The following is a 21,047-nucleotide window of genomic DNA, read 5'->3' on the forward strand; positions in this document are numbered from 1 at the left end:
CTGGCACTGATTTCTGGGAGCTGTTCGGCCTCCTGCTTTCCAGCACGACTTTTCCTTTCACAGACATGCCAATCAGCGCTAAGCCAAAAGACTCAAGGGGATTCCTTGTAGGTTTCTGCAGCCCTCTCTCTAGAAAGCTCTCTCCTCTCCCCTCCCTATAAATTCTAGCTACTCTGGCCTCTCCAAAGGCCAAGTCAGCAGCTCTCTTTGACAAGACCGCATGTGCCCCCTTCCCGGAACGGTAGCCTGGGAGCGCACCTCACTCTGTCCACTGTCTGCCGGGGATCACAGACACCTGCTTGCCATCGGTCTCTAACCCATTCTTTTTTTTTTTTTAAAAGATTTATTTATTTATTTATTTATTTGACACAGAGAGAGAGAGAGATCACAAGTAGGCAGAGAGGAAGGCAGAGAGAGAGAGAGGAGGAAGCAGGCTCCCTGCTGAGCAGAGAGCCTGATGCGGGACTCGATCCCAGGACCCTGAGATCATGACCTGAGCCGAAGGCAGCGGCTTAACCCACTGAGCCACCCAGGCACCCTCTAACCCGTTCTTTCACAAACATTTTACGGTTTCTAGCTGCTGAAGGCAGGGGAGTCAATCTGGTTCTTGCTGTACCAACACAGCAGAGGTTTTCATACTTAAAACACATCTACCATTTTAAAATAACCATTTTCATAACAACTTATATACAACAAACACAACGTTATAGAATTCTTTCAATAGGATCGCGCTTATCAAAATTCTTCCCATTAGGACCTCTCCTCCATACGGAAATCTCCAGTCCAGACGATTCAGCATTTCCTTTGTGTATATATCCTCTAGTGTACTGCTGAGTTACCCTTTCTTGATGAAACCTCTCGCTTGGTTTTTACAGCAGTCCAGTTTCCCCTCAAGTGTCGGTCCTCGAACAATGAGCTGTCACTTCTGACTACAGGGTCTGCTCCACGGCACTGCGAAGACTTCCACGTTAAGTCATCAGTGGGTGACAAGCTGTGTGTTCCGGGAGAAGGCTCCCTTACACTGTCTACTTAAACAAATTCCCTCTCTGAATCGGGTGAGACCTGCCTTCCCAGTGCACGGACGGGGTTGCTCCCGTGTGTGTGTCCTTGGACACATCAAAAGGCGACATCGGATGCCAGATTTCCCACGTTCACGGCACCACGCCGTTTCTAGAGTGCGTGAGTCCTCTGGTGAAGCGTGAGCTGTGACTCCCTGCGGAAGGCGGTCCCATACTCACCGCACCCAGAGTATTTGTCTCCTGTGTGAATTCGCTGATGCCTCATAAGGTGAGACTTTCTAGTGAAAGACTTCCCACATTCACCACATTGATAGGGTCTCTCCCCTGTGTGAATTCTCTGATGGATAACGAGCTGTGCCTTCTCAAAGAAGGCTTTCGCACACTCACTGCACCTGTAGGTTTTCTCTCCTGTGTGATTTCTCTGATGCTTAATGAGCTGCACTTTCTGAACAAAGGCTTTCCCACATTCACTGCATTCATAGGGTTTTTCCCCTGTATGAATTCTCTGATGCCTAAGAAGCTGTGGCTTCCAGGCAAAAGCTTTCCTACACTCACTACATTCGAAGGGTTTCTCTCCAGTGTGGGTTCTCTGGTGATGAATGAGGCTTGACTTTTCACTGAAGGTCTTCCCACACTCCGTGCACTCATAGGGCTTCTCCCCTGTGTGTGTCCTCTGGTGTGAAATCAGGCTGGACTTCTGGGTGAAGGCCTTCCCACACTCACCGCATTCATACGGTTTCTCGCCAGTGTGAGTTCTCTGATGTGTTAGGAGCTGGGACTTCCCAAAGAAGGTTTTTCCACATTCGACACATCCGTAGGGTTTCTCCCCCAAGTGAGTCTTCTGATGGCGGAGCAGCTCGGACTTCTTAAAGAACGCCTCCTCACAGTCACCGCACTGATAATTCTTCTCTCCTGTGTGCGTCAGTTGGTGCTTGATGAGCTGCGGTTTTCTGATGAAGGCTTCGCCACACTCACCACACTCGTAGGGCTTCTCCCCCGTGTGGATCCTCTGATGCCTGATGAGCAGTGAGTTCCTGCTGAAGGCTTTTGTGCACTCGGTACAGGCATACGGTTTCTTGCCCGTGTGAGTCCTCTGATGCGTAATCAGCTGTGACTTCCAGAAGAAGGCTTTCCCACAATCACTGCAGTTATAGGGCTTCTCCCCAGTGTGAGTTCTCTGGTGGGTAATGAGCTTGAGCTTCTGGGAGAAGGCCTTCCCGCAGTCGCTGCAACCGTAGGGCTTCTCCACCGTGTGGGTTCTCTGATGTCTCTTGAGCTGCGACTTCCTGCTGAAGGCTTTCCCGCAGTCGCCGCAGCCGTAGGGCTTCTCTCCCGTGTGCGTCCTCTGGTGTAAAATGAGCAGGGACTTCCTACTGAAAGCTTTCTGGCATTCTCCACACCCGAAGGGTTTTTCTCCCGAATGCGTCCTCTGATGAATAGTGAGCAAGGACTTCTGGGAGAAGGCTTTCCCGCAGTCGCCGCAGCCGTAGGGCTTCTCTCCCGTGTGCGTCCGCTGGTGGACGATGAGCTGTGACTTCTTACTGAAAACGTTGCCACAGTCCACGCACAAGTGGACTCCTGTGTGTGTTCTGTGGTTTGCACGGGGCCATGACCCCGTCTGGCTAGCCTTCCTACATTTACTGCAATCACAGTATGGCTCTCCACCATGGGTTCTATCAGCTTTGATATACAGTAAGTATTTCTTATTGAGCTCATCAGGTTTCTTTCTTCCACGGTAATTTTTTGGAATAAGAAACTCAAAAGGATGTTTCAAACTTTTTTCACCTGAGCCACATTTATGGTGTCTCATTGCTAAATGAACAAAGTTAATGCTTGAATGAAATATTTTCCTAAAAACATCATATTCATGGCCTCTCTCCACACTTCTAAGCTTGTCTTGATTATCCTGGTGCCACATTTTGAGACTGTTATCTAGCCAGACTTCTTCTAAAAAGGAAACAAATGAATCATACTGTGTAAATCTCCCAATGATTATACTCATTGAATAAAACTGAAATGAGCCTAGGATCCCAATTAAAACAAAACAAAACACAAAAACCCTCCCAAATATAATATCTATTTACTGGACTCTAGAAATTCTGACAGACACCGTATGTTAACTAACTGGATTTAAATAAAAGCCTGGGGCGCCTGAGTGGCTCAGTGGGTTGGGGCCTCTGCCTTCAGCTCAGGTCATGATCCCAGGTCCTGGGATCGAGCCCCACATTGGGCTCTCTGCTCAGCCGGAGGCCTGCTTCCTCCTCTCTCTCTGCCTACCTCTCTGCTTATTTGTGATCTCTGTCTGTCAAATAAACAAATAAAATCTTTAAAAAAAATAAAAAATAATAAATAAATAAATAAATAAAAGCCTTAAAAAATGTTTAAACAGAAATGAAAACATTTAAAAGTTACAAGGGCTTAGAAACATGAATTTTTAAATGAGAAAAAATGAAATCCACTCAAGGAGCCGTGACCATGAGCAATTTATACTCAAATGCTGGAGAGACTATTAATCACTAATGTGATTATCTGCTCTATGTCCAGAGGGAAGACGAGGAAGAGCACGGGTAAGCATGCCCACGCCAGGGGCCCCCCCGGGGACAGCAAGTGCTAGAACAGCCCGTGCATGGAAAAGGACTGGCACACCGCTGAGTGCTACGAAGGCAGAAACACCGAATACAGAGCAGACCCAGGCTACCGAGCTACGAAGGCAGAAACACCGAATACAGAGCAGACCCAGGCTATTGAGCTGTCACTCAAAAGACAAGAGAAAGGTTCCTGTATGATCGTCACAGCTGTAGAACATTCTGGTTCAAGGCTGTTGCTCGAAACACCGCCATCACTGACTTCCCTATAAAGGCTCCTCCTTGCTAGCCAGTTTTATTTATTTTTTTTTGACATTTTAACTCAATCTGTAATCTATAATGAATCTATATGTAATCCCACCTGTGCAAATCATTCCAAACCACAAGAAGCCTGTGCATAACACATTAGGACAGACTCTTCAGGACCCAGTGAGTACAACTCTTTGTGGTTTCCACAACATGGTCATTTATCGGCTATTTTAAAGTGGAAGTCTGTTTACCTTACGATAACTTTACTAGTAATTGTGAGCCAATATTCCCAGGAGGTACTCTGCAAGTCAAAAGATTGGGCAAGAACTCAAATATAAGGCAAATACTTCTTTTCTGCATGATTTTGTGTGTGCGTGCGCGTGTGGGGTAGAGACTTACCTAATTCTCAGACATATCAGAATTTCAGAAAAAAGGACCAACTAGAGCTGCTGATATAGAGAATAAAAGGACTCAGTGTTTGGAGCTTAAGTGAGTAGAGATATTAATACTATTCATTGAGATGGGGCGCCTGGGTGGCTCAGTGGTTTAAGCCGCTGCCTTTGGCTCGGGTCATGATCTCAGGGTCCTGGAATCGAGTCCCACATCGGGCTCTCTGCTCAGCAGGGAGCCTGCTTCCCTCCCTCTCTCTCTCTTTGCCTGCCTCTCCATCTACTTGTGATTTCTGTCAAATAAATAAATAAATAATCTTAAAAAAAAATACTATTCGTTGAGATGAAAAAGACTGAGAAAAAGTTTGGAGATCAAAACCAAGAGTCATACGTAGACATCTAAGTGTGAAGTCCCCCTTAAGTGTTTATAAAAAATAGTTTCGGGGCGCCTGGGTGGCTCAGTGGGTTAAGCCGCTGCTTTCGGCTCAGGTCATGATCTCAGGGTCCTGGGATCGAGTCCCGCATCGGGCTCTCTGCTCAGCAGGGAGCCTGCTTCCTCCTCTCTCTCTCTGTCTGCCTCTCTGCCTACTTGTAATCTCTCTCTGTCAAATAAATAAATAAAATCTTTAAAAAAAAATAGTTTCATGAAATCCGAGTAAATAAATGAAAATTTTAAATTAAAATCAAAACGAGAAATAAAATTTAATATATATACAAGTTAATAAATAACATAAAATAATATTTAAGGAGTTCAACTGTATCAAAAAGTATTTAAGAATTTAAAAATCTTGGGGCGCCTGGGTAGTTTTGGGGCGCCTGGGTGGCTCAGTGGGTTAAGCTGCTGCCTTCGGTTCAGGTCATGATCTCAGGGTCCTGGGATCGAGCCCCGCATCGGGCTCTCTGCTCAGCTGGGAGCCTGCTTCCTCCTCCCTCTCTGCCTGCCTCTCTGCCTACTTGTGTCTCTGTCTGTCAAATAAATAAATAAATCTTAAAAAAAAAAAAAAAAAGAATTACACTGGGGGACTCAGTCAGTTGAACGTCCGACTCTTGGTTCCTGCTCAGAGCATGATCTCGGGGTCCTGGGATCTGACCCTCCGTCAGGCTCTGTGCTCAGCAGGGAGTCTGCTTGGGATTGTTTCTCCCTCTCTCTTCCTCTCCTCTGCACCCCACCCCTGCTCTCTCTCTAAAAAAAAAAAAGAAAAGAAAAAAAGGAAAGGAAAGGAAATAAAAATCTTGTCGTCTGGAAAGCGAGTGTGTGGCTTACAGGCATTACGCAGGGCCAGGCACGGGTGAACCCACTTCTTTGTTGCACTCTGGTCCACACCGCCTGCATTCCACTTTAGTTTTCAAACTCATATTCCTTCTTCCACCCTTGCTCCCCTCCATTCTAGTTTCCAGAGAGCCAGTGAGCAAATCAGAAAACATGATCAGGCTTTTTACCCCCTTGCTTAAAAAGAAAAACCCTTTAAAGGGTGCCTGGGTGGCTCAGTGGGTTAAGCCTCTGCCTTCGGCTCAGGTCATGATCTCAGGGTCCTGGGATCGAGCCCCACATCGGGCTCTGCTCGGCGGGGAGACTGCTTCTCCCTCTCTCTCTGCCTGTCTTTCTGCCAACTGTGATCTCTCTCTCTCTGTCAAATGAATACAATCTTTAAAAAAAAACCAAAAACCCTCTGGTAAATGCAAGCTTTTACCATGGCTCAAATGCACAAACACACGCTGGTCTCTTCCAACCGCTCCGCCTTCCTCTCCACACTCGCGCTCGCCGCTGCTCAGCCACACTGAACTCCTTCGAATCCCTCTGATCCCAAAGGCCTCTTCTGCCTCCAGACCTGTGCAATGGCTGCTCCTTTTTTTTTTTTTTTTTAAGATTTTATTTATTTGACAGAGAGAGACACAGCGAGAGAAGGTACACAAACAGGCGGAGCGGGAGAGGGAGAAGCAGGCTTCCCGCTGAGCAAGTAGCCCAATGCAGGACTCCCGGGACCCTGAGATCATGACCCGAGCCAAAAGCTTAACGACAGAGCCCCCCAGGCGCCCCGATGGCTGCTCCTATTTTTGGCGTGCTCTTCCCAGCTTTCAACGTGGCTCATTCAAGTGCAAACATCATTTCAAGGGCATCATAACAATCTAGTGTTTATTTCCTTTCTAGCACTTATCAAACAGGCAATCACTTTACTTCTGTGTCCCCCACTAGAATGCAGACCTGAGGGCAGGGAGGGGTCTGTACTTCTCACTGACGTGTCCCAGCGCAGGCAGGGAGCGAGGCCTCAGTACACGGAGGACCCTGTGCACTCACGACTGCGCTTCTAACGCGCTTCCTTCCTGTATCTCGAATCTTCATAAAGAACTCTGCATTTTAATACACTTTCTGTGCAAATACTGAGTGACGAATAAATAGTTCTGCATTTCCTTCTGCGTTAAAACCCCTGCTCCCACAAGGCTGCGTCATGACCCTTTCACTCGGTTCCTTTCGTCCCACAGGACAGCGGTCATTCTAAACTAACGGGTGAACACAAACATCTACCTTCGCACACAGTACTTTCTGAGGAACACATACCCGGACCGAATCACCCCTAGGAACGGTACCTAGACCTCAGTCATGTGACGTATTTCCTAGGGTGAGCCGAGACACTGGGAGGTGAAGACCATTGCACTAACAGATAGAAAGAAGAAAGGCCCCGCCTTACCTGGCCCCACAACACTCCACTAGTGAGACACTGAATCATCACACACCATAAGTTCTACGGGGAGGAGAGAAGAGCAAGTCACCTGCCATCTTAATACGTGGCGGGAGATTGTTACGACTTCATGGTTAAAAACTGGTGAAAAATTCCAGGTAACCCCTGACCAGGGCCAGGGCTCCTCAAATACAACTGAGCGGCCAGAGATCTCCGAGAGGCTGCGAGTTGCTCTCGCCGGGGGGAGAGAGGGCTCTGACTGAGCAGCGACACCGGGTCTCCGTGGCAAGGGTATGATAACCAAAGGCTCACGTGTGGAGAAAAATGTATGAAACATGTGAAGACACTAGTTCTAAGGGAGGCAGCCCTGACTTCTGGGCACAGAAATCGAAAACAAAGAAGAATGGATAAGACGTTGCCATTTCATGAGGTTCTTCCACAGAAATGTCGTGAAAACATCAACCCAGCCCACGGGGTTAAACCCAGCAGACTCTTGGCGGGTCACTGAGGAGCCTGAAGAGGGACATCGAGGCACCGCAAGGTGCCCGGGAGCCACCCACGCGGACGAGGGATAGAGCGGGGCCTCCCCACTAGGCTCCCGGTGCTCGGTTTTTGCTCTATATGCACGGATTCCCCTTCTACTCCCTTTGGGTCCAAGACAGAAATGTGACAAACGAGAGGCAGAAAAGAACACTAATAGAGGACTGGCGGGTACCCTGCGACAGGACGGGAGGAGCCCTGAGGAGGAGGCAGGAGGCACACCCTGTGGAGTGGGGGTGCAGGAGAGGAGGAAGGGAGCCAAGGAGACTGAAAGAGGACCCTTGTCCCGGAAAGCAAGGTCCGCCACGCCGGCCACCAGCTCGTGCGGCTGGGCAGGGGGGGGGGGGGGGAAGGGGGGGGAGGGCGTGGTGGGGCAGGGGGAATGTGTCACCGCCAGCTCCACGCAAGAGGACACAGCCCGCCGTGCAGACCGGGACAGAGCGCTCGTTAAAATGCAGGAAGCACTCAGGTCCCCAACCTGAGCCAACTCTAAAGACGCAGGAACTTCAAACAGTTTTTACAAATAACATTTCCAAATAACTCTTCAAAACATCATACACCAGCTCTCGTCAGAAAGCCGTGATCCAGCGGGCACCGGACGCCCCGCACCCGGGGGCCTCTCACCTGCCGCGGCCCGACGCGGGGCTGCTTCTATGACCCATGGCTCTTCTGGCTCTGGCTTGAAAACCGCATCAGGTCTGATAATTTGATAACCTGTCAGTTGGAAACATGGACAACTTGGACCCGACTCCTCGGGTTGACAGACTCTTCCACACGGAGGAGATTTACTACAGAGGCTTCAAGACAAAGCAAGTGGCCCAAAATCTGTCAGGTGGGCATAGAAATCAGAATCTTTGACATCGGAAACTTAACCCCCAAGTCAGTAAACCTGAGAGCCCCCCAGGTAGTGAATACACATGGTTTACACACGAACACGCTTACCCAAGAAAACCAGATTGCTGTAGTTCTCCAACATCACGTCTCTGTACAAGCTCTTTTGAGTAGGATTAAGGAGCTGCCACTCCTCCAAGGTGAAGTCCACAGCCACATCCTCAAACGAGATCTGGAAAAGTGTCATCACGGTTAGAGCTGCGGAGGGGCTCCTGTGGGACACAGGCCTTCTTCTCCAGCGAGGGAGGCAGCCTCGCCCATCTCCCCTTTGGTGTCCCGCTCCCCTCCAGAACGGGCGCTACCCTTACTAACTCACTCCCTCTGGGGAGCCCTGTCCTGCTCTCCCTGGGCCTGGGGGAGGTCAGCTGCCTGTGGCAAGGCGACCAACTCCCATGTGACTGCGCCTGGAAGGGGCTCACTGTCCTGCTGCACCCTGTAAGGGAACCAGATGTAAGCTCTGCTGGCAGACTTCTAACCCAGAGAAGCTGTGGGAGAAACTGTGCTATTAGCCACTGAGGTTTGGGTGACTTGTTACATAGCAATTGGTAATGCATAGGATACCCTAACCTTGCATTATACTTTGAGAGAAACACTAATGTCATCAAGCCATTTTTCATTTTGAATTCACTCATCTACCCACCCACCTATCCATTAAGATACTGGATAGGGACGCCTGCGTGGCTCAGTTGTTAAGCATCTGCCTTCAGCTCAGGTCGTGATCCGCATCAAGGCCCCTTGCTTGGCAGGGAGCCTGCTTCTCGCTCTGCCTGCCCCTCCCCCTACAGTGCTTCCTCTCTCTGAAAAATAAATAAAAACCTTAAAAAAAAAAAAAGAAAAGAAAAGAAATTGGAATACTTTGTGTTTAAATAAGCACAGTGCTTCCCGAAGAAGGTGCCACTGCTATGTGGGGACAATTTTTAGCCGAGTCCCATGCAGCGTCAGACCTATAGCACGCCTGGTGCCCACTCGCTCAGTTAGAGTCCTGTTTTACGGCTACTGCCAACACCAATGTCGACAACATCCCCATCTCCCACACGCTCCTCCCCCCGCGTCCGCACCCACGTGCTAACAACTAGCGGGTCCTCCCCGTATCTTCTGGAACACATACAGGGAGCAGCTGGAGCTCCCCGAACCACAAACTGTGCCAAAATATGCAGACGAGTAGAATAAAAAGCATGCTTTTAAAACTTTCCAGTCTTTTCAGGCCAGGAAAGAAGGTGTTACAGAGGCCATAAAACAAGTATGCAGAGGGTTTTGGGACAAAAGGCAAAGGAGCCTCAAGGTGAATCCAGTGTGGACGAAGAACGTTGTGGGACTCCCCCTACCTGACCTCACGACCTCCTAAAAAGCCACAACAGTCAGGACAACCTACTGTTAGGCAAGGGATAAGTACACAGACAAGCGAACAGAACAGACAGCTTACAATTACACCCCCCAAGTACGCTCAACTAATTGTGACAAAAGGGTTCCACGAAGAAAGGAGTGTTTTTTAAAAATGATGCTAGAACAATGGCGTGCCCATAAGCAAAAGAATAAACCTCAACACAGACCTCACACCTTATATAAAAACTAATTCAAGGGCGCCTGGGTGGCTCAGTGGGTTAAGCTGCTGCCTTCGGCTCAGGTCATGATCTCAGGGTCCTGGAATCGAGTCCCGCATCGGGCTCTCTGCTCAGTAGGGAGCCTGCTTCCCTCCCTCTCTCTCTCTCTGCCTGCCTCTCCGCCTACTTGTAATCTCTCTCTGTCAAATAAATAAATAAAATCTTTAAAAAAAAATTAATTCAAAATGGATCACAGGCCTAAAGGGAAAACATAAAAGTAAAAAGCTCTAGGAAAAAATCTGCATGATGCTGGATTTGCCAGTAAATTTTTAGGTACAACACTGAACACGTGGTCAACTTTAAAAAAAAAAAAAAAAAAATCAGGGGCACCTGGGTGGCTCAGTGGGTTAAGCCTCTGCCTTCGGCTCCGGTCATGATCCCAGTGTGTCCTAGGATCGAGTCCCACATCGGGCTCTCTGCTCAGCGGGGAGCCTGCTGCCCCCACCCCCGTCTGCCTCTCTGCCTACTTGTGATCTCTGTCTGTCAAATAAATAAATAAACTCTTTTAAAAAAAATCAATGAAATGGGCTTTTTCAAAATCATTTTTCTATGTGAAAGACACTTTAAGAAAAAAAAAAAAGCACAGACTACGAGAAAATATTTGAAAATCACTGAGCTGACAGAGCACCTGTATCCATAATTAAGAATTCTTTTTTTTTTTTTTAAAGATTTTATTTATTTATTTGACAGATAGAGATTACAAGTAGGCAGAGAGGCAGGCAGAGAGAGAGAGAGAGAGGAGGAAGCAGGCTCTCTGCTGAGCAGAGAGCCGATGCGGGACTCGATCCCAGGACCCTGAGATCATGACCTGAGCCGAAGGCAGCGGCTTAACCCACTGAGCCACCCAGGTGCCCCCATAATTAAGAATTCTTGACACTCGGTTTGAAGTGGCGGGGGGGGTGGGGTGGGGTGGGGGGGTGGGAGGTTGGGGTACCAGGTGGTGGGTATTATAGAAGGCACAGCTTGCATGGAGCACTGGGTGTGGTGAAAAAATAATGAATACTGTTTTTCTGAAAATAAATAAATTGGAAAAAAAAAAAAGAATTCTTGACACTCAACAACAGCAAAAAAATACACTTAAAAAATGGACATTTCTAGGGCATGTGGGGGTGGCTCAGTTGGTTGGGCGACAGCCTTCGGCTTAGGTCGTGGTCCTGGAGTCCCGGGACTGAGTCCTGCATCAGGCCTCCTGCTCGGCAAAGGGTCTGCTTCTCTCTGACCCTCCCTTCTCATGCTCACTCACTCTCATTCTCTCTCTCAAATAAATAAATAAAATCTTTTTTTAAAAGTGGGCATTTCTTGGAGGGAAATATGAGCAAAAATAAACTATTAGGATGTCATAAAAATAAAAAGCTTCTGCAAAGCGAAGGAGACAATCACCCCAACTAAAAGACAATCCAGGGAACGGGAGATGTTTGCAAGTGACAGAGCTGACAAAGGCTCAGTGTGTCAAATCTACAAGGAGCTGACACACGGCCCAGAAAACACATCATCTAATTTACAAGTGAGCAGAAGACATAAACAGACATTTCTTCAAACACAACATCCAGATGGCCAACAGACTCATTAGAGTATCTCGATATCCCTCATTGTCAGGGAAATACAAATCAGAGCCACAGTGAGATCCCACCTCACACCGGTCAGCATGGCTAAGACCAACAAGTCAGGAATGACAGGTGTTGGCGAGGACGAGGAGACAGGGGAGCCTCCTACACTGCTGGTGGGAATGCAGGCTGGCACAGCCACTCTGGAAACCAGTGTGGAGGTTCCTCAGAAAGTTGAAAGTAGAGCTGCCCTATGACCCAGCAATCGCACTACTGGGTATTTACCCAAAGATACGAAACAGTCATTCGAAGGGACGCATGAAGGCCAGACTCGGGGAATGTCTCTGGAGACCTGGACCTGTTCCAAGTCCTGACTGCGATGCTGATGGCATGAATTTACACACGTTTGGACACTCAGGAGGAGTCAGTCTCCTGGCTAAATACTGAGGCCTTTGAGGCCCAACCACAGGCAAACCGAAGGCTTTACCTGACCGGCCTCCCAGGGGAAGCTGCCCTACCACACAGATGTGGCACCATCAGTGGGGACTAGTATTCGGGTCTTCACTACTGAATGGGCTATTGGTGCTGACTTACCACCCATGTACACCCCAGCCAGCCTTCGCCCCCAAGCCCAGACAGCAGCGGCCACAGCCAGGGCCGTGATGGCGAACACACGGAAGATTGAACCTCCCTCGTGGGGTCTAGCTCGTGCCCGAGGCGAGCCCCAGACTGGCAGTTAAAGGAGCCCTCCTGCAGGATGACATGAGTAAGTTCTGCTCCTAATAAGCTTGATTTTTTTTTCTTCAAAGATTTTATTTATTTATTTGAGAGAGAGGCAGTGAGAGAGAACATGAGCGAGGAGAAGGTCAGAGGGAGAAGCAGACTCCCCAAGGAGCTGGGAGCCCGATGTGGGACTCGATCCCGGGACTCCAGGATCATGACCTGAGCCAAAGGCAATCGTCCAACCAACTGAGCCACCCAGGCACCCCTGATTTTTTTTTTTTTTAAGATTTTATTTATTTGAGGGGTGCCTGGGTGGCTCAGTGGGTTAAAGTTTCTGCCTTCGGCTCAGGTCATGATCTTGGGGTCCTGGGATCGAGCCCCGCATGGGGCTCTCTGCTCAGCGGGGAGCCTGCTTCCCTTCCTCTCTCTCTGCCTGCCTCTCTGCCTACTTGTGATCTCTGTCTGTCAAATAAATGAAATCTTAAACAAGAAAAAAAAAAAAGATTTTATTTATTTGAGAGAGAAGGCAAGCATGGGGGCCCAAGGGCAAAGGGAGAAGCAGACTCCCCGCTGAGCAGGGAGCCCCATGCAGGGCTCGATCCCAGGACTCTGTGATCACGACCTGAGCCAAAGGCAGACGCTCAACCAACTGAGCACCCCAGGCACCCCAGCCAGCTAATTCTTAAACGTGATGCAACTTTCTGGTTAAGTTATGTAATATTTGTTCTTCTTGCATCTAATCTTTCCAGACAAAGAGTCTAGATGAAAACAGATGAACTTTTAAATGTTTTGATTACTAAATGGGACACGCTGATATTAACAACAGAAAAACAAAAGCAAAATAAACCTAGCACAGGGGTGCCTGGGTGGCTCAGTGGGTTAAAGCCTCTGCCTTCGGCTCAGGTCATGATCTCAGGGTCCAGGGATCGAGCCCTGTATCAGGCTCTCTGCTCAGCGGGGAAGCAGGCTCTCTTCCTCTCTCTGCCTGTCTCTCTGCCTACTTGTGATCTCTGTCAAATAAATAAAATCTTAAAAAAAATAAAAAAATAAACCTAGCACCAGGGAAGCATGGTGCTGGAGAAGGTCACGGATGGCCTTTGTTTTTTGGACTTGTTCCTGAAAGCTTTCTCCTCCTACTGGAGAGAACAAAAACCAAAAGAAACAACTCTCAGGGCTGCCTTTCGGAGACTCTCGAGTAGGCCGATGGCTGAACCAACAAACACGTGACCGGGAGACGGCGAGGACAGACCATGCTCCTGCGCTCCGCAGGCCAAACACGCCCAGATGCTGCCCACATCTAACGAAGTCTGGACTAATGACCTATGGTCATGGACAAAGTGACTTGGAAGGAAATGCCCCCAGCAGTCCCTCTAAAACCACATTACCCAGACGGACTAAAAACTGCAGGGCAGAAGCGCCCACACTGGGGGCCGTGTTAACCTAACTTGGACAAAAGCAGGCCCTGCCAGGGGTCCCCTCTATAACTTCTGTTTCCAGGAGACCATGTGTCCTCTGGGATCGCGCTGATGTGTGTGCCTCAACCATCGTAACACTCTGTTAAGTCAAAAAGTAAAAACCTAAAGGTACATACCACCATGCTCAGCTTTTATCAAAAGAAGCAAAAACACTTCTACCTAAAAAGTATTAAAATTACAACTGAGTGAATATTTATGGGGCCATTTGAAGGTTATTTGTAATGTCAGTTCTGCCAGGTGACTTGGGTTTCTTTCCTAACGCTAGAACATAGGTAAGACGGGTGGTCCAGGCCCACTGGTTCAGTCCTGTATCGAACTCTGAGTTCTGAATTTTACTTCAGATTCAAGCCCTTCGTTCACACTGAGGAACTCTGTAAGGAACAGCACTGGGAAGGAAGCTCATCAACTGCAGGATTTATGCCTCCCGGGGCAATTGTTCAGGACTTTGTCCACTTATCATCCACATGAACAACACGCCAGATGTCTTCACTGGAAGCCATCATCTGCAAACGTCAGCTGTACTGAGTAGGTAGTCTGCCTTCTGTCCGAGGAAAGCACGTACCAGCACTACCCGCGCTTCCCTTCCCGTCTGCACTCCGGGACTGAGGACAGCCTGCGGCTCACCTCTGGCAAGAACGTACCTCGTTTCCCACAGATCCGTGCTTCCACTGAAGACTTCGTATGATTCCATAATCCACCTTGTTCTCTGACACCGTCATTCCCAAGCTCATGTTTCTGATCATGGTTTAACTGTATTTAAGAGCTTTCCTATAAGCCTTGTCACGCCTATGGAAGAAGACTGTTGGAGAACAAAGAACTCACCTGGGACTTGAACATTTTCTGCGGCTTGGAAAACCGGCTCCGTTCTGCGACTCCTCTCCGTCCCACTGCTCTGCAGAGGCCTCCAGTCAAATGTCTGTAAACTGAGAGGACACCCCTAGTCCCGAAGCCGCCTCCTTCTTATTTCACACGAGTTCTCTTGCTCCTCAGTCATGGCCTGGAGATGCAGTGGGAATTTTATCTTAGATGATGTCATTAATCTGGGTTCTCTCTTACTGGGAAATCAAACAACTTGAATCAGGGCTGCAGGGTAAGAATCAGATGCGAGAGGACCTCCCGGCAAGCCTGCATCAGGCCAGGTCTGCACCAGCCTGCAATCTGCAGCCCCTGGCTCCCGCCCGCCAATGCCAGATTCCATCCACGCGCCCCACCGGTGCTGTGCCATCAGACGTGCGTAGAGAAGGATCACCACACCAAGATGCTCTCCACAAACAGACCCCTGGCTCACTCATTGTGCAGCAGTATTTTCTGGAACAATGACATGAAGTTACTAGTATAGGTGCTACAGAGTAAAATGCAACTTTCTTTCCATTTATTTTTTTTTTAAATAAAGCTGTTTTTTTTTTAAAAGACTTTATCTATTTGAGAGAAAGTGAGTGAGAGAGCACAAGCAGGGGGAGCAGCAGGCAGAGAGAGAAGCAGACTCCCCACCCAGCAGGGAACCCAATGCAGGACTCGATCCCAGGACGCTGGGATCATGGCCTGAGCCAAAGGCAGAGGCTTAACCCACTGAGCCATCCAGGTACCCCTAAAGCTATTTCTTAAGATTTTGTTTATTTGGGGTGTCTGGGTGGATCACTGGGTTAAGCCTCTGCCTTTGGCTCAGGTCATGATCCCAGGGTCCTGGGATCGAGTCCTGCATTGGGCTCCGTGCTGGGTGGGGAGCCTGCTTCTCCCTCTCCCTCAGCCTTCTGCTCTGCCTGCTTGTGCTCTCTCTCAATCTCTCTGTCAAATAAATAAATATAATCTTTAAATAAAAAAAAAAGAAAGGTAAGAAAAAAAGGTAATTCTCTCTCATGCAAGAAAGGGAGACTCCTGTGACTTCTATTCAAAAAAGTACTTTAGAAAACCCATAACTGTACATTCATTCTCTGCCCCTTGGAAAAGTATGTAAATCTTCCCTAAAGCTAGTAAGCCTTGTCTGGTTTATCACCCAGTATGTCTTTCCTAAGGGCCTGGGAGCTCTCCCTTTGATGTCATCCAGGAGGATCAGCCCCTATTTCCCAATCTCAGAAAGGACAGGACCCTATCCAAGTGCCTGACTTTGGCACCTGCTCCCCCCACCCACCCGAGGTGTAAAACTACCTCTTATCACGAAGATATGAGAAAGCGATTTTTCCTTTGGACAAAGGCAAAAGGCTAACACAATAGCCACCTCAAGTACTGGAAAATGCAGTATGAACTGCATGTAACAAATTATCCTTTATCTTGAGAACGTGTGTGTAACGGGTGTGCTGGCCTGGCTACAGAGAATAGTGAGATTCTATCTCTGTGATCTCTTCAGTGCGCTGCCTGCAGAGCTCAGTGCAGTCTTGTTTCAGGTTTAATTTTTACGCAACAAGAAAACTGCTTTTCTTTTTCTTCCACTTTTGTGAAGAGACTTTTGGTTGGCTGATTTGGATTTTCATTATTTCCCCAAGACGCCAAAGAACCAAGTACTACTGCTATTCTAAGAACTTTTTAAGAGAATGCAAGCTACGTAAAGGTATCTTAGGCAGAATTATTGGAAAAAATAAAACCAAGATTTCAGCTCAGTATAATAAACAAAAAATACAGGACGCCTGGGTGGCTCAGTTGGTTAAGCGGCTGCCCTCGGCTCAGGTCATGATCCCAGTGTCCTAGGATCGAGTCCGTTGCTCTGTGGGGAGCTTGCTTCTCCCTCTGCCTCTGCCTGCCAATCTGCCTCCCTGTGCTCTCTTTCTTTCTCACTCTAACTAATAAATAAAATAAAATCTTTAAAAATAAATAAATAAATCCGACATCTTGACACACACACATACTTACACCGTGAATTCCTTCACTGCTCACGGACCAGGTCACTTACGTTCAACAGAGAGGAGACGAGAGCCAGAGGCATGAAATCACACCGAGATGTTATTTCCTTCCTAAGAACATACCTGAAAAGAAATGTCCAAACATCATAGCACCCAACTTGGGGACAAGAGGGACAAATTCCACCTCTCCTAGCAATCCTGCTGGAGATTTGTCCAGAACTGGTGGTCTGTACCTGGGGTCTAGGAACAGCCATTGAGCACCGTGTCCACAGGCTGACAGGCTAGCGAGGAAGACTGAACGTGGTGGACAGGGCAGTGGGCACCTTTCCAGAAAATAAGCTGAACAAAGAGAGTATATAGCACCTGTAGAAGATGGACAGCAAGAGCTCTTTGTCCAAAGGCTCTGTTTCGGGACGCCTGGGTGGCGCAGTTGGTTAAACGACTGCCTCTGGCTCAGGGCGTGATCCTGGAGTCCCGGGATCGAGTCCCACATCAGGCTCCCAGCTCCATGGGGAGTCTGCTTCTCCCTCTGACCTTCTCCTCACTCATGCTCTCTCTCACTGTCTCTCTCTCTCAAATAAATAAAATAAAATCTTAAAAAAAAAAAAAATTCAAAGGCTCTGTTTCATTCACGCAAGGGGGGGGGTCTCCAATGTCCCAGTGGATATGGAGAAAAGTCAGCCATAAATGAAAATTATGCCCGGAGGTTAGCCAACTGCTGGGTTCTGCCCCAGGGCAGCTGACCAGAGCACAGCCGGAACACCGGCCCCTTTGAGGCAGTTACAACCCACCCCAACTTGGGCTGAGGGCTAGAAACAGATGAGACAAGGCTGCCCCCAACACCACATGCTCGAGAACCCTCCGCAGCTCAGTCAGCAAAGCGCCCGCCCCGTGCAGACCGTGAGCAGGAAGCGGAAGGCTGTGGGAAGACCATGCCCATCACAGCACACTACACGCAGAGGGCTGGAGCCAGACGCAGCTAAGATGCTTCAGGGATGGAGGAGGGCACGGGGACTGAGCCAGCAAGGGAGAGGACCGTATAGCCAACGGGGTCACCGAGAACACTTAAACAAGGTAATATTCCAGTAAAAGAAGCAGTCACACATCAACAATGTGATGTGCGGGGTGAGAAGAAACAAAGAACAAAAAAAAATATGTCATTCAACAGAAGTCACTATGTGGAAGTGCTGCCTGAGCCAGTGTGCGACCAAAACTCACCGGGACCCCCCCAAACCCACAAATACAACTCACACAGGCCCTATCACAAAGAGGGCCTCAATCACACACAAGCCCCCACAGAATGACCGGACCCCCTCGCCCCCAGCCCCCAGACAACTTCACCCCCGGAGGCTCCCACTTACCCACACTGATCACCTGAGAATTCTCCAGCCCCTCCTTCACAGACCACTAAGAGCCCTCCCAAGTCTCCAGACCTCACAGCCACCGAGTGCCACAAGCCCCACTGTCACTCACCCCATTCGCCCCTCATCCCACCAGGACTGACGGCTGACCTTAAAGGCCGTCCCTCAGGATCTTCACTTACACATACACATCCCCAGTGACTCCTCTAGCAAAACCCCCATCATCACTCCCAAGTGGCCCAGGAGTGCATCCATCAATGAAATCCGAAGCCTCTCCCCAGCCCCACCCCCAAGCAGATACCCATAGGACCCTCCATTCCTGACCATTGCAGGCTCTTCCTCACTCGGCCCCAAGCCCCAGCCAAGGTCAGCCGGTCATCGCCGATTCCCACCAGTTTCTCAACACTGACGCCACGAAAGCCATCACTGGACCCCCACATTGGACCCCCCACATTCCTACCCAATAACCTTGACAGTCTACTCCATCCGTCGACTAGAAGCAGAGTCCATGAAATCCGCGACACAGAATCCCAAGTCCTCCTTCCTATAGTAGCCCGCCCACTCACCCTAAAGTGCCCCAGTCACTGTTCTCCGAGCCCCTCAGCCTCGCTAGCCTCCATCACCACACTCAAGGGACTCCCAATGCTTAAGCATACACCGCTCCAACCATTCACTTCCACGATACCCTATTTTCTAATCTCCCCCATGCTCACCCACCACTCACGAATACCCCCACAGTCCTTCTAATCAACACCCGAAAGGGCCACCAGCTCTATATAAACACTGATGGGCTGATACCTCCAATTCCTACCCCACTGTCTGCTCACTCACAACCCCGGACAGGCCACCCAGCAGCGTGCACCCAGACCCGTTGTCGAGCCCACGGGTTCTGTCCTGATCGATCAGCAGGCACTCCAGTCCGCCGGCCGCTGATGAGGCACAGGACGAGAGTCTGGAGAATGGGTATCTGGCCTTGTCATAAGCCAACAAGGGGGCATGTGTTTCGGGGTCCTCTGCAGCGCGCTCCTCCCTGGAACACACGGGGGCGGGGGGAGACCTCTCAACCTTCCTGCGCCCCAGAAGCCCAGGGCTCAGGTGAAATTCAACACTATCAGGAACCAACATGCCTTCCAGGCAACGAAATCCTCGGTCCACCAACCCTGAGCCCTCTAAACACCCCAAAGCAGGCCCCCCACAAAGGCCTTAACACTTGTCAACGCAAAGGCACCTCAAGCACCCTGTTCTTCCCGCAAGGAGCCCTCAAGCCGCATCCCCGACGGCACACACCGTCTCCCCCAGTCCGGAGCGCAGCCTCTGGAGGCTCCCGCGCCCCCGTCCCAGCCTACCCCTCCAGTCTAGGCCTCCGTCCACAGCCCCTCCCAACAGAGGCACCCCAGAGGCCTCCCCCACCACTTAACGCCCTCCGCCGGCCCCGGCCCCAGCCCCAGCCCACACGGACTTATCACACACACACCCGTATTTGGGCCCTCCGGTGCCCCCTGCTCCTGACCTCCCTCGGGGTCCTCATCACGGCGCCCGCGGACGGCCCCCCACACCCGCCCCGTCCCTAGCACCCCCAGCCCCCTAAACGCTGTCCCCAGACCGCGCCGCCCCCACGCCCTGCGCCGCCGGGCCGTGCCCCAACCTACTCCTGGTCCTCCTCGCACCCGGCTCCGGAGCCAGTGGGCGCGTGCTCCGCGGTCACCGCGGGGCCCGCACGGACACCGAGGCCGCACCAGCCGCGCCGCCTCGCCGCCCCGCCCTCGCCGCACACACCCTTCGGCTCCGGCCCACAGTTGCGGGACTCACGCTGCCGACGGCGGAAGGGCGAGCGCGGAACTACATTTCCCAGAGAGCGGCTCGCCCAGAACTGCATCTCCCAGAGGGCTCTACGGCGGGCCTCTTCGGACGGCAGGTCGGCGGTTTCCGGTTGTCGGGCTCTCTGCGCGCCACCCGGGGGCTTCCCGCGTCTGGGGCCCCCCAGGCATGTGGGCTGCGCCGCCCGGAGCGTGCGCGCGAGCGAGTGTAGGTGGGTCCAGGGGAAGGTGTGTCCGGCCGGTTGTCCATGCCGGGTCGAAGTCCTGTGCAAATGGTTTCGGCAAGTTTTGGGACATCCAGCCCACAGCACTGACAGACGGAATGAAAATCAACGAAGTGAGGCGTTTGGGGAGAACGTGTCACTGTGGAAAGAGGAGGAAGTCACGAGTCTAAAAGCAGAAGTCGGGACCGAATAGCGGAAAACAACGCGATGAGCCAGTTTTTTTTGTTTTTTGTTTTTTTTTCTTTTTGTTTTTGTTTTTAAGGATTGTATTTATTTATTTGACAGAGATCACAAGAGAGGCAGGCAGAGAGAGGGAGAAGCAGGCTCCCCGCTGAGCAGAGAGCCCGATGCGGGGCTCCATCCCAGGAACCTGGGAACATGACCTGAGCCGAAGGCAGAGGCTTTAACCTACTGAGCCACCCAGGCGCCCAGGCGCCCCGCGATGAGCCAGTTAAAAAAAAAAAAAAAAAAAAAAGGTATAAGCTCCTGCTAGCAGTTTTTATCCGACGGGGAGGAAGCCCTCCGGGAGGTCGCGCCGACGCGCGCCTGCCGTCCTCCGCTCCGGGTCCAGCTTCTCCAGACGCCGCTTCCCGGGCCCGCCGCGTCCTGCCCTGCGGGCTCCTGGCGCGGCCGCCGTGGTTACCGACGACAGCGCGGGCTCCTGCAGCTGCTGGTGGTGTCGAAGGCCCCGTCGTGGCAGACCCGAGAGCCGCTCTGGCCCGAGGATTCGCGGCAGGTGCCCGGGAGCGCGAGGGGACCGGCGGCTTCCCAAGGCCCGCAGCGCAAGGTCGCCCGGGCCGTAGGGTGCGGCTCGCGCCAGGCCCGCTCCGGGTCCGGTTTCGACGGCTGATAGACGCAGCTGCTTGGAAAACACGATGCTCCGCGGCCTGCTTATCCTTAATGTTGTTCTTCGTGGCTCTGTCTTTGGGACGAGTCCTCCCCTGGACGCAGTTTGCTCACGGTTTGACTTAAATGACAGGTTCCGGGCGCCGGGGCGGCTCCGTCGGTTAAGCCTCTCCTTTGGCTCAGGTCCTGAACCCGGAGTCCCCAGATGCAGCCCCACTTGGGGCTCCCTGCTCCGTGGGGAGAGGGCGTCTCCCTCTGCCCCTCACTCCGC

The 21,047-nt window shown here is 50.7% G+C and overlaps 1 protein-coding gene across 2 annotated transcripts; it reads right to left on the reverse strand.

Annotated features, from left to right (window-relative positions):
* Positions 1 to 472: 472 nt before the first annotated feature.
* On the reverse strand, positions 473 to 19,627 carry ZNF605 (zinc finger protein 605). 2 transcript variants are annotated; one of them, XM_044243599.1, is made up of 7 exons: positions 19,539 to 19,627; positions 16,539 to 16,651; positions 14,906 to 15,002; positions 14,517 to 14,691; positions 8,403 to 8,523; positions 8,085 to 8,174; positions 473 to 2,966 (listed from the first exon to the last, which is right to left on the reverse strand). In XM_044243599.1, the coding sequence occupies exons 4-7, from the start codon at positions 14,529 to 14,531 to the stop codon at positions 1,171 to 1,173; spliced, it is 2,022 nt and encodes a 673-aa protein (XP_044099534.1). In that variant the 5' UTR covers positions 14,532 to 14,691; positions 14,906 to 15,002; positions 16,539 to 16,651; positions 19,539 to 19,627; the 3' UTR covers positions 473 to 1,170. The 2 variants fall into 2 exon arrangements, with proteins under 2 accessions (XP_044099534.1, XP_044099535.1); XM_044243600.1 differs by lacking the exons at positions 8,085 to 8,174; positions 14,517 to 14,691; positions 14,906 to 15,002; positions 16,539 to 16,651; positions 19,539 to 19,627 and having other exon boundaries at positions 473 to 2,963; positions 8,403 to 8,538.
* Between the last annotated feature and the right edge of the window lie 1,420 nt (positions 19,628 to 21,047).

This window comes from Neovison vison, chromosome 3 (genome assembly GCF_020171115.1).
Source record: "Neovison vison isolate M4711 chromosome 3, ASM_NN_V1, whole genome shotgun sequence".
In the NCBI taxonomy this organism is placed as follows: Eukaryota; Metazoa; Chordata; class Mammalia; order Carnivora; family Mustelidae; genus Neogale; species Neogale vison.